Here is a 12,246-nt window from a genome sequence, read left to right on the forward strand (position 1 = left end):
TCCGAGTAAGAGTAAACTAGTAAGCACGGCTTGAGCTTTCAAAGCTAACAGAGGTCTTCAATATCCAAAGATCAGAAGTAGGGCTCTTTGCTAAATATTAGACAATAACTGCACAGTGCTCAGTTTCATTCACAATTCCTGAGATAATTAAGCAGACCGTCCCTTTGTGCAGCGAGACTTGGGTTGGGTTGATCTGTGATCACATTTAAGCTACAAGTGCGAGACAAGAGAGAATGTAATACCTCATCTCTTCTTGTCATTCAATTGTATTTCATTCATCAAATACCCCACCATCAAAATCCTGACGTTCCCAATGGTCAGAAACTCAAGTGGAGCAATGACATTAATGCTCTGGCTTCCAGAGTAGGTCAGAGACTGGGTATTCTGCAGTGAGTAGTTTGCTGACTCCTCAAATCCTCTCCATGACTGACATAACTCAGGAGGGTGATGGAACATAATCCACTTCTTGGGAGGATGTTGCTGCAACGCTATAAAAGAAGCTCGATACCATTCAGGTAGAAGCAACTGAGAACCCCTCTGAAAAGTAAACAGCCCAGTCTCTTCATCACTGGTGCACAGTGGCTGTAGCCAGTACTGTCTGCAGTGCAGCTACTTATAGAATCATAGAATCCCTACAGTGCAAGTGGCCATTCAGCCCATCGTGCCTGCACAGACAACCATCCTACCTAGGCCCTAGCCCCATCTATTTACCCTGCTAATCTCGCTGACACTAAGGGGCAATTTTGCATGACCAATCCACCTAACCTGCACATCTTTGGAATGTGGGAGGAAACTGGAGCACCCGGAGGAAATCCCCGACTACTATAACCCTATTCTTCTTGCATATACTTGGGCAGCACAGGAACAGACCCTTCGGCCCTCCAAGCCTGCACCGACCATGCTGCCCGACTGAACGAAAACCCCCTACCCTTCCGGGGACCGTATCCCTCTATTCCCATCCTATTCATTGTGCAACCCATCCAGAAATGATCCCAATGATCCAAATATCTAAAACCCTACCTCCTACAACATCCCTTTATCCATGCATTCATCTGACCTATCTTTCTACTCCTATACTCAGTAGCGTGTGGCATCGGAAGTAATCCAGAGATTACGACCTACTCTTTAATCTACTACCTAACTCCCTAAATTCCCATTGCAGGACCTCATCCCTTCTTCTACCCATGTTGATAGAGCCAACATGTCCAACAACAACTGCCCCTTCAGAATGCCCTGCAGCCCCTCTGAGAATCCCTGACCCTGGCACCAGGAAGGCAACATACCATTCAAGGGTCTCATACATGGCCACAGAAATGCCTGTTTACTCCCCTTACTGGGTTCCTGTAGGATTCATTCATTCCTCCGAACAGACCGTGGGGACAGCGGTTGGTACAATTTTAAAGGTGATTTATTGAATATAACTTGAAATTAAAAATTACAGAAAGTGAAGAGAGAGAGAGGGGGGCGGGTCGGGGAGCAGGGCGGGGGGGGGGGGTGGAGAGAAGAGAGAGAGAGAGAGACAGGCAGCTGGTCCCGATTATAGACTTGAATTCAAAACCTTGCAGGATTTAACTGAACTGAACAACATAGCCGTATAGAGCATTATAACTTTTCGGTTATCTTGTGTTATGAAATAGCTGGGCACAAGCAGTACAAGCAATATCTATAACTTTCTAAAACAATTCACAGCTGTGTGACCGGGAGAAAACCTGTTTATGGCAAAAACCATTTCTGTTAACATAGCACTTTCAAATGCAGTCAATTTCTAAGTTCAACCCAGAATTCCAAGCTGAGTTTTAAAATGTGGCCAAGTTAGCTTAAGTTAGCTTTAAAGCATAGCTTAATTAGTTACATAGGCAGAAATATCTTAAAAGAAAGCCTTTTAACTAAAGCCAAAAGAGGATCCCACAGTTCCCCATCACTAAAGCTCTTCCAGTCTTTTTCCTCCCCTGCTGTGCAGCAGAGTCAACTGGGGTGCCACAAGTGATCAGATAAACTAGTTTAGTGATGCAGGTTCAATATAAATATTAGCTAGAATACCTGATAGAAATCCATTGCTCTTCTTCTTCTTCTGGCATCTTTTACACTTATCTGAGAGGGCCGATGTAGGCCTTGGTTTAATGTCTCATCTGAAAGACAGCTCTGCACTTGCTCACTATTACACTAGAAGTGTTGGCCTGGATTATGGACTCTTGTCTCTTGAAGTACGCTTGAATTTACAATCTTCAGACTCAAAGGTACTAACAACTGATGGAAATATAAGATAAAACCATCTGAGAGTGTAAGAAGGCGGATGTTAGAGAGCTGGTGGTTCAGTCGGGATGAAAGGGTTTGTGATCATCACATGTTACATTATGCAATTTAACTCCTTCTTTTGCAGAGTCTGCCAAGAGCTTGGCCATTTCTGGCTGGCAGTCTGGTCTGGTTGAGAAACTCCAAGATATTCAGCCTTCAGTTGGCAATGACAAGCTAGCTGTTACCCACCTCCTCCAGGACAATATGACCAAGGGTAGGTGTGGGGCTTCTGAGTTCTATCAGTTATGTCACCCCCAATGACATGTCTGTGACCACATGAGAGGTGATGAAATGACTCCCCTACTACTCCATTCCAGGACAGACTAATTTATTTTGTGAATTTAGGGCTGATATGCTTTGTCAATGCTGCAGATGACCCCACTATTTGCACTTTCAGTTTGTGAAGATTAAGTCAGACAGGTTTTCTTAGGTTAAACAAAGAACCAGACAAGTCTGTTGAAGTTTGTTTCCTGAATTGAAACAAGACTAGGTAAATCACAACCACCATTCATGCACGGTGAGTGCTGTTTGACTGTGAGGAGTACTTTTGAAGTTGGGAGAAAACAGGGAGTTAGGTGAAACGGGCAGCAGAGGCTACAAGCGAGAGTGCTGATTGGTAAGTGCTATTTTTTCTTTTCGCTCTTGGCATTGCAGTTGTTGTACACTACTATAGTGTTTCTGTGCAATTTCTGTGGTTTATAGTTTGTAAAGGTTATATTCGGTAGTAACAAGCAGCAGGGCCCGATGAAATTGGATATAATCTGAAACAAAACATCTTTCAAAAGTTTAATTTCAAGACTTGACAGGAGAGCTCCAAGCTGTGGTTTGCTCCTCTTGCTCCATGTGGCAGGCTGGGGATAGTTCCAGTCCACTGGGTCAGCATGTGTGCAAGAAGTGTCTCCAGCTACAGCTCCTGGAAGCTCGAGTTTCAGAGCAGGAGCGGCGGCTGGAGACACTGTGGAGCATCCGCGAGTCAGAGAGTATCATGGATAGCACAGATAGAGAGGTGGTCAAACCGCAGGCTCAGACTCCGCAGGCAGGAAGGGAATGGGTGACCACCAGACAGAGCAAGAGAGATAGGCAGGTAGTGCAGGAATCTCCTGTGACCATTCCCCTGCAAAACAGATGTACCGCTTTGGATACTGTTGAGGGGAGTGACCTCTCAGGGGAAAGCAGCAGCAGCCAAACTCGTTGCACCACGGTTGGTTCTGCTGCAGAGGGGAGGGGTAAAAAGTGTGCCAGTGCAATAGTTATAGGGGATTCAATTGTAAGGGGAATAGACAGGCGTTTCTGTGGCCGCAAACGAGACTCCAGGATGGTATGTTGCCTCCCTGGTGCTGGGGTCAAGGATGTCTCAGAGCGGCTGCAGGACATTCTGAAGGGAGAGGGCGAACAGCCAGTGGTCGTAGTACACATTAGTACAAATGACATAGGTAAAAAAAGGGATGAGGTCCTAAAAGCAGAATACAGAGAGCTAGGAAGAATGTTAAGAAATCGGACCTCAAAGGTAGTGATCTCAGGATTACTACCGGTGCCACGTGCTAGTCAGAGTAGAAATGAGAGGATATATCGGATAAATACGTGGCTGAAGAGATTGTGTCAGGGAGAGGGTTTCAGATTCCTGGGGCATTGGGACCGGTTCTGGGGGAGGTCGGATCTGTACAAATTGGATGGGTTACACCTGGGCAGGACTGGGACTGAGGTCCTGGGGGGAGTGTTTGCTAGAGCGGTTGGGGAGGGTTTAAACTAATATGCCAGGGAGATGGGAACCTATGTAAGGAGTCCGAGTAGGAGGGAGCAAGGACAAAATGTGGGGAGAATGTTCCAACTACATCAAAAATCAGGAAAAAAGTTAAAAGGAAGGAGAACTCAGGAGGTGTTATTAATGGAAGTGTTAGAATTCAAAAAGAAGGTACAAAAACTAGCATGAGGGCACTTTATCTGAATGCTCGTAGCATTCAATACAAGGTAAATGAGTTGACAGCACAAATCATTGCGAACGAGTATGATTTAGTGGCCATTACAGAGACATGGTTGCAGGATGATCATGACTGGGAGTTGAATATCCAGGAGTATCAGACTGTTCGGAGGAACCGACAGGAAGGTAAGGGAGGTGGTGTAGCTCTGATATTTAAGAATGACATCAGGGTGGTAGTGAGAGATGATATAGGTTCTATGGAAAAAAAGGTTGAATCCATTTGGGTGGAAATTAGAAATAATGAGAAAAAGTCACTGGTAGGCGTAGTCTACAGGCCACCAAATAATGACATCATGGTGGGGCGAGAAATAAACAAAGAAATAACTGTGCATGTAAAAATGGTACAGCAATTATCATGGGGGATTTTAACCTACATATCAATTGGTCAAACCAGGTCGGTCAAGGCAGTCTTGAGAAGTTTATAGAATGTATCCGTGATAGCTTCCTTGAACAGTACGTAATGGAACCAACAAGGGAGCAAGCTATCCAATATCTGGTCCTGTGTAATGAGACGGGAATCATTAATGATCTTGCAGTTAGGGATCCTCTTGGAAGAAGCGATCGCAATATGGTTGAATTTAAAATACAGATGAAGCGTGAGAAGGTAAAATCCAATACCAGTGTCTTGTGCTTAAACAAAGGAGACTACAAAGGGATGAGGGAGGAGTTGGCGAAGGTAGACTGGGAGCAAAAACTTTATGGTGGGACAATTGAGGAACAGTGGAGGACTTTCAAAGCGATCTTTCACACTGCTCAGCAAAAGTATATACCAGTGATAAGGAAGGACTGTAGAAAAAGAGATAATCCGCCATGGATATCTAAGGAAATAAAGGAGGTTATCAAATTGAAAGAAAATGCATACAAAGTGACAAAGATTAGTGGGAACCTAGAGGATTGGGAAATCTTTAAATGTCAGCAGAAAGCCACGAAAAAAGCTATAAAGAAAAGTAAGATGGATTATGAGAGTAAACTCGCTCAGAATATAAAAACAGATAGCAAAGGTTTCTACAAATATATAAAATGAAAAAGAGTGGCGAAAATAAACATTGGTCCTTTAGAGGATGAGAAGGGGGATGTAATAACTGGTAGTGAGAAAATGGCTGATGCATTGAACAGGTATTTTGTGTCAGTTTTCACAGTGGAAGACACAAATAACATGCCAAAAATTGATGACAGGAAGGCTATGGCAGGTGAGGACCCAGAAACTATCATTATCCCGAAAGAGGTAGTGTTGGGCAAGTTAATGGGGCTAAAGGTAGACAAGTCTCCTGGTCCTGATGGAATGCATCCCAGGATACTAAAAGAGATGGCGGGAGAAATAGCAAATGAACTAGTGGTAATTTACCAAAATTCACTGGACTGTGGGGTGGTTCCCACAGATTGGAAACAGCAAATGTGACACCACTGTTTAAAAAAGGAGGTAGACAAAAGGCAGGTAACCATAGGCCGGTTCGCTTGACTTCTGCAGTAGGGAAAATGCTTGAACCTATCATCAAGGAAGAAATAGCGAGACATCTGGATATAAATTGTCCCACTGGTAAGATGCAGCATGGGTTCATGAAGGGCAGGTCATGTTTGACTAATTTGGTGGAATTCTTTGAGAACATTACATGCGCAGCGAACAATGGGGAACCTGTGGATGTGGTGAATCTGGATTTCTAGAAGGCATTTGACAAGGTGCCGCACCAAAGTCTGCTACATAAGATAAAGGTGCACGGTGTTATGGGTAATATATTAGCAGGGATAGAGGATTGGTTAACTGACAGAAAACAAAGAATAGGGGTAAAAGGGTGTTTTTCTGGTTGGTGATCAGTGACTAGTGGTGTGCCTCAAGGATCAGTGTTGGGAACGCAATTGTTTGCGATTTGCATGGATGATTTGGAGTTGGGGACCAAGTGTAGTGTGTCAAAATTCACAGATGACACTAAGGTGAGTGGCAGAGCAAAGTGTGCAGAGGACGCTGAAAGTCTGCAAAGGGATATAGATAGTCTAAGTGAGTGGGCGAGGGTCTGGCAGATGGAGTACAATGTTGGTAAATGTGAGGTCATCTATTTTGGTAGGAACAACAGCAAAATGGACTATTATTTAAATGGTAAAATTGCAGCATGCTGCTGTGCAGAGGACCTGGGTGTCTTGGTGCAGGAATCTCAAGGAGTTGGTTTGCAGGTGCAGCAGGTAATTAAGAAGGCAAATGGAATTTTGTCCTTCATTGCTAGAGGGATGGAGTTTAAAAACAGCGAGGTTATGTTACAGCTGTATAAGGTGCTGGTGAGGCCACACCTGGAGTACTGTGTACAGTTTTGGTCTCCTTACTTGAGAAAGGATATATTGGCACTGGAGGGGATGCAGAGGAGATTCACTAGGTTGATTCCGGAGTTGAGAGGGTTGGCTTATGAGGAGAGACTGAGTAGACTGGGGCTATACTCATTGGAATTCAGAAGAATGAGGGGAGATCTTATAAAAACATATAAGATTATGAAGGGAATAGATAAGATAGAAGCAGGGAAGTTGTTTCCACTGGTGGGTGAAACTAGGACTAGGGGGGCATAGCCTCAAAATAAGGGGAAGCAGATTTAGGACTGAGTTGAGGAGGAACTTCTTCACACAAAGGGTTGTGTATCTGTGGAATTCCCTGCCCAGTGAAGCAGTTGAGGCTACTTCATTGAATATTTTTAAGGCAAGGATAAATTTTTGAACAGTAAAGGAATTAAGGGTTATAGTGAGCTGTAGTAAGTGGAGCTGAGTCCACAAAAAGATCAGCCATGATCTTATTGAATGGTGGAGCAGACTCGAGGGGCCAGATGGCCTACTCCTGCTCCTAGTTCTTATATGTTACACACACTTTCACTTGGACACTCACACAAGTACAGATGGTGGAACAAGACTAAATGTTTAAGGATTTTCTACAGTTCATGAAGATAAAACAAAGTAATATATGATTAGCTGTTCCATGGCTAATACAGATGCTGTGGTTCAATATTATTGTCATTTTGTTCTGTTGTCTTCCTGGCTGTAGTTTTATGAGAATTCCACATTTTATTCCAAAAAGATCTCAGATTAATGTAAAAGCAAAATTCTGTGGATGCTGGAATTTGGAACAAAAACTGAAAACGCTGGAAAATCTCAGCCGGCCTGACAGCATCTGTGGAGAGAGAATAGAGCCAACGTTTTGAGTGGAGATGACCCTTCGTCAGAGCTGACTGAAGAATTAATGTAAATTCCTCTTCTCAAAATGGCTATGTTGCAAATCCAGGCATAATATTTGACAAGTGAGAGAATAAGAGTGAGAAAGAAAGGAGTATGAGAAAGTGAGTGGGAGAGTGAGTGAGTGGGAGAGTGAGTGAGTGGAAGAGTGAGTGAGTGATAGAAACAACTTCAGCCTGTTTCAGTACAGCATTGTCTTGAACTCTGCTGCTTATAAATGTTCCAGAGAAATTTGATTAGTTGATGTCTGCTGCAGTCATTGTTTTAAACAGAAAAAATTGCAAAGTTTCAGGATAGTATAAAGCCATCAGGAGATGGGCTTTTCATAATCCCCAGGGGTTGTGTCTTTTTCCCCACCCTACTTGATATATTAGAGAGTTTATTTATTAATCACAAGTAGACTTACATTAACATTGCAATGAAGTTACTGTGAAAATCCCCTCGTCACCACACTCCAGCGCCTGTACAGGTACACTGAGGGAGAATTTAGCATGGCCAATGCACCTAACCAGCACATCTTCCGGACTGTGGGAGGAACACCCAGAGAAACCTACGCAGACACAGGAGAACGTGCAAACTCCACACAGTCACCCAAGCCGGGAATCGAGCCCAGGTCCCTGGTGCTGTGAGGCAGCAGTACTAACCACTGTACCACCATGCGAATATTGTATCCATCTGGGTGGTTTTAAATTCCACCAGAGAAAGAGAGTGTGGAAAATTTATCTTTAAAACAAAGCACATCCATGTAACAATATTCCAACAGTTAGTTTGATTGGCTGTTCTTTATTGGTGATAATTTGTTTGTATCATTGGCAAATTGGTTATTTGATTGCAAAGATGAATGTTTGGTTAGTCTGGTTATCATGATTGGATGGTTGGTGACATTGAAGATTAAAATGTTTCCAAACTACAACAAAAACATTTTCCCAACTAGTTGTGACTGTGTTTTCTCTCCAGGCCATGTTGTTGGCTGCCTGGTTATGGGCACTGGCTTGGCTATTTAGCTGGACTGGTTAAATGGTGGGTATTTTTTGGGTGATTAGCTTACTTTGGTTGTTAGGTTATAAAAACAGCAAATGTTGGATAAACTCAGGACGTCTGGCAGCATCTATGGAAAGAATTCGACATGGACTCGAAATGTTAGAACTGTTTCTCTCTCCACAGGTGCTGCCAGACCTGCAGTTTTTCCAGCATTTTCTGTTTTTATTTCAGATTTCCAGCATCCAGTATTTTGCTTTTATTTTGGTTGGAAGGTTAGTTTGACTATGTAGTTAAAGAATGAGGGGGTGGATCTCATAGAAACTTATAAAATTCTAACAGGGCTAGATAGGATGAATGCAAGAAGGATCATATAAATTATCATAGAAACCCTACAGTGCAGAAAGAGGCCATTTGGCCCATCGAGTCTGCACCGACCACAATCCCACCCAGGCCCTACCCCTACATATTTACCCACTAATCCCTCTAACCTACAGACACTAAGGGGCAATTTTAGCATGGCCAATCAACCTAACCCGCACATCTTTGGACTGTGGGAGGAAACCGGAGCACCCGGAGGAAACCCACGCAGACACGAGGAGAATGTGCAAACTCCACACAGACAGTGACCCAAGCCGGGAATCGAACCCAGGTCCCTGGAGCTGTGAAGCAGAAGTGCTAACCACTGTGCTACCGTGCCGCCCAAGGATGTTCCCAATAGTGGGGGTGTCCAGAACCAGGGGTCACAGTCTAAAGATACAGGGTTTAGGACAGAAATGAGGAGAAATTTCTTCAACAGTGTGGTCAGAATCATAGAATCCCTACAGTGCAGGAGGAGGCCATTCGACCCATCAAGTCTGCACTAACTCTCCAACAGAAGAACCTACTTAGGCCCTTTCCCATAACTCCTCGCATTTATCCCACTGATCCATCTAACCTACAAATCTTTGGACTGTGGGAGAAAACTGAAGCACCCGGAAGAAACCCACGCAGACATGGGGAGAATATGCAAATTCTACACAGACAGTCACCCAAGGTCAGAATTGAACCTAGATCCCTAGTGCTGTGAGGCAGCAGTACTAACCACTGTGCTGCCGTGCTATCGAGTTTGCTACCACAGAAAATACTTGAGGCTAAAACATTGTATACATTCAAGAAGAAATTAGATACAGCACTTGGTGTGAAGGGATCAAAGGATAGGGGGGGGGGGGGGAAAGGCGGGGGCAAGGCGGGATCAGGCTATTGAGTTGGATGATCAGCCATGAACATAATGAATGGCGGAATGTGCTCAAAGGGCCAAATGGCCTCCTCCTGTTCCTATTTTCTGTGTTTCTATGTAAATTTGATTGCACTACTTTGTAGATAGTTAGGTTGGGTCCCAGGTTATGTGGTTGGATATTTGTTTGCTTGTTAAGTTAGCTCTTTGGTTACGTAATTGGTTACTGTAGTTGGTTGGTTTGGTTAGCTGCTTTAAGAGTTCAGTTGTTTTCCTATCTACACAGGTGTGATTATTTCATTGACAACGTATAAACTGTGCTTTTGAACTGAACTTTCACTAAACGATTAAGGTTTTTTAAAAAATTCCACACACGATCAGGAAAACACATCTTCAATAGTTTAACGCCCCAGGATAAGGTACACTCTGTGTGATTCCCTCCATTTTAGCTGGCTGGATAGTATGGTAGGCTGATTTTATTTCATAAAGGCAATAAACTGCGGATGCTGGAATCTGAAACAAGAACAGAAAATGCTGGAAAGTCTCAACAGGTCTGACAGCATCTGTGGAGAGAGAATGGAGCTTTTTTTAAAAAAGGTTTCCAGTCTGGCTGACGCTTCGTCAGAGGTAAAGTCAAAGAAAATAGGGCGAGATTTATACTGTGAAGGTGAGGGTCAGGGAAGGTTGGTGTGGCTGTAACTGGCATAGACAAAAAAATCAAAGGAAATGTAAATGTGATTATAAAGATTTAGAATGATGCTAAGAGCGTCCAGTTTATTTCACTGCTGAAGTTGTTTGCTTGGTTAATTCAGTTGATTGCTGATTAAATTCTCATTGGTTAGTTGATTATCTTTAGACAACAAATGTTTCCCATTTCTTGTTGGCAGAGCTGCCTGTTTTTAATTACGATGAATTCTTTGCCCAGAAGATTGAGGAAAAGATGAATGACCACACTTACCGTGTGTTTAAAACCGTGAACAGAAAGGCAGAGGAATATCCATTGGCAGAGTATTACGAGCCACTGGCTGAAAAGAAGAACGTGTCCGTGTGGTGCAGCAATGATTACCTGGGGATGGGCAGTCACCCCCGGGTCCTGAAAGCCATCGTGTAAGTAGATCCAGAAGCCAACGCATTCTCATGTGTTCATACACTGACAAGCACACAGCTACGCATAGGCACAGGACTGGAAACAGGGGAACGTAAGGGAATGTGCAGAGTCGGTGTTGCAGTGGATAGCCCATCCAGCCCGGTAGCTATCTCGGAAAGTGCTAGCTGTATTGGAAACAGCATACTCTGCAGCCACTTCCTGGGTTGAGATTACCATCAGGTCAGACATGACCTTATTGAATGGCAGAGCAGGGTCGAGAAGCTGAGTGACCTTCTCCTGCTCCTAATTTGTAAGTATAAGGAAGAGTTAACCAACACTGGCTACCTGATGTTGGAGGGAAATGGGCTGGGAAAGTTTGTCTCTGCTTAGCTAGCTTAAAATTAAGCCTGAATGTAGTAAAGAATAACACTGAGATTCATTCTTCTATAAAATGCATTTATCAGAATGAACACTTGATGACATCCTTATGTGACTACGACAAAGGTAAATTATCCCTTCCTGTCCAGTCAGCAGTCGCCAACACAGATCCACACAGTTCACTCCAGTAGCTTCGAGGATCACTCTTTGGTCCCCTCCTAGTTCTCATCGACATGCTTCTCGCAGTGACATCTTCCAAAACATAATATCACTTGTAAGCTGATGACAAGTATACGGCGGCACGATAACACAGTGGTTAGCACTGCTGCTTCACAGCTCCAGGGTCCCGGGTTCGATTCCCGGCTCGGGTCACTGTCTGTGTGGAGTTTGCACATTCTCCTCGTGTCAGCGTGGGTTTTCTCCGGGTGCTCCGGTTTCCTCCCACAGTCCAAAGATGTGCGAGTTAGGTTGATTGGCCAGGTTAAAAATTGCCCCTTAGAGTCCTGAGATGTGTAGGTTAGAGGGATTAGTGGGTAAATATGTGGGGGTAGAGCCTGGGTGGGATTGTGGTCAGTGCAGACTCGATGGGCCGAATGGCCTCCTTCTGCACTGTAGGGTTTCTATGATTTCTATGACATCCAGCTTTAACTCAACACCAAATCTCTCCACTGTCTCCAAACTATCGGACTGCTCGTCCAAAGTCCATTTCTCTCTCAACCTCCCTACCGTTTCCAAACCATCAGACTTGCTCATCCAAAGTCCATCTTTCTTGATCTCCCCACTGTCTCCAGATCCTTCACCCAAAATCCATTTCTCAACGTCCACACTGTCTCCAAACTATACGACTGCTCATCCAAAGTCCATCTTACAAAGCCTCCCCACTGTCTCCAAACTATCAGATTGCTCGTCCAAAGTCCGTCTCTCGACCTCCCCAATCTCCAAACTATCAGATTGTTCAAAGTCCGTCTATCTTGACCTCCCCGCTGTCTCCAAACTATAAGACAGTTCATCCAAAGTCCATCTCACTCGACTTCTCCACTGTCTCTAAACTATCAGATTGCTCATCCAAAGTTCTTTCCTCTCAACCTCTTCACTGTCTCCAAACTCTGA

At 44.0% G+C, this 12,246-nt stretch overlaps 1 protein-coding gene across 5 annotated transcripts in view; it reads left to right on the top strand.

The window, feature by feature from the left end:
- The window catches only part of LOC144506269 (5-aminolevulinate synthase, erythroid-specific, mitochondrial-like), a 38,077-nt gene that overhangs the window by 8,931 nt on the left and 16,900 nt on the right, over window positions 1-12,246 (top strand). For 3 of the 5 annotated variants that reach the window (XM_078232138.1, XM_078232139.1, XM_078232140.1), the window contains exons 4-5: window positions 2,381-2,509; window positions 10,559-10,778. In XM_078232138.1, the coding sequence (XP_078088264.1) occupies window positions 2,381-2,509; window positions 10,559-10,778 (349 nt within the window). The remainder of the gene's footprint in view (window positions 1-2,380; window positions 2,510-10,558; window positions 10,779-12,246) is intronic. The other 2 variants (XM_078232141.1, XM_078232142.1) reach the window with 1 other exon arrangement.

Source organism: Mustelus asterias, chromosome 17 (genome assembly GCF_964213995.1).
Source record: "Mustelus asterias chromosome 17, sMusAst1.hap1.1, whole genome shotgun sequence".
NCBI lineage: Eukaryota > Metazoa > Chordata > Chondrichthyes > Carcharhiniformes > Triakidae > Mustelus > Mustelus asterias.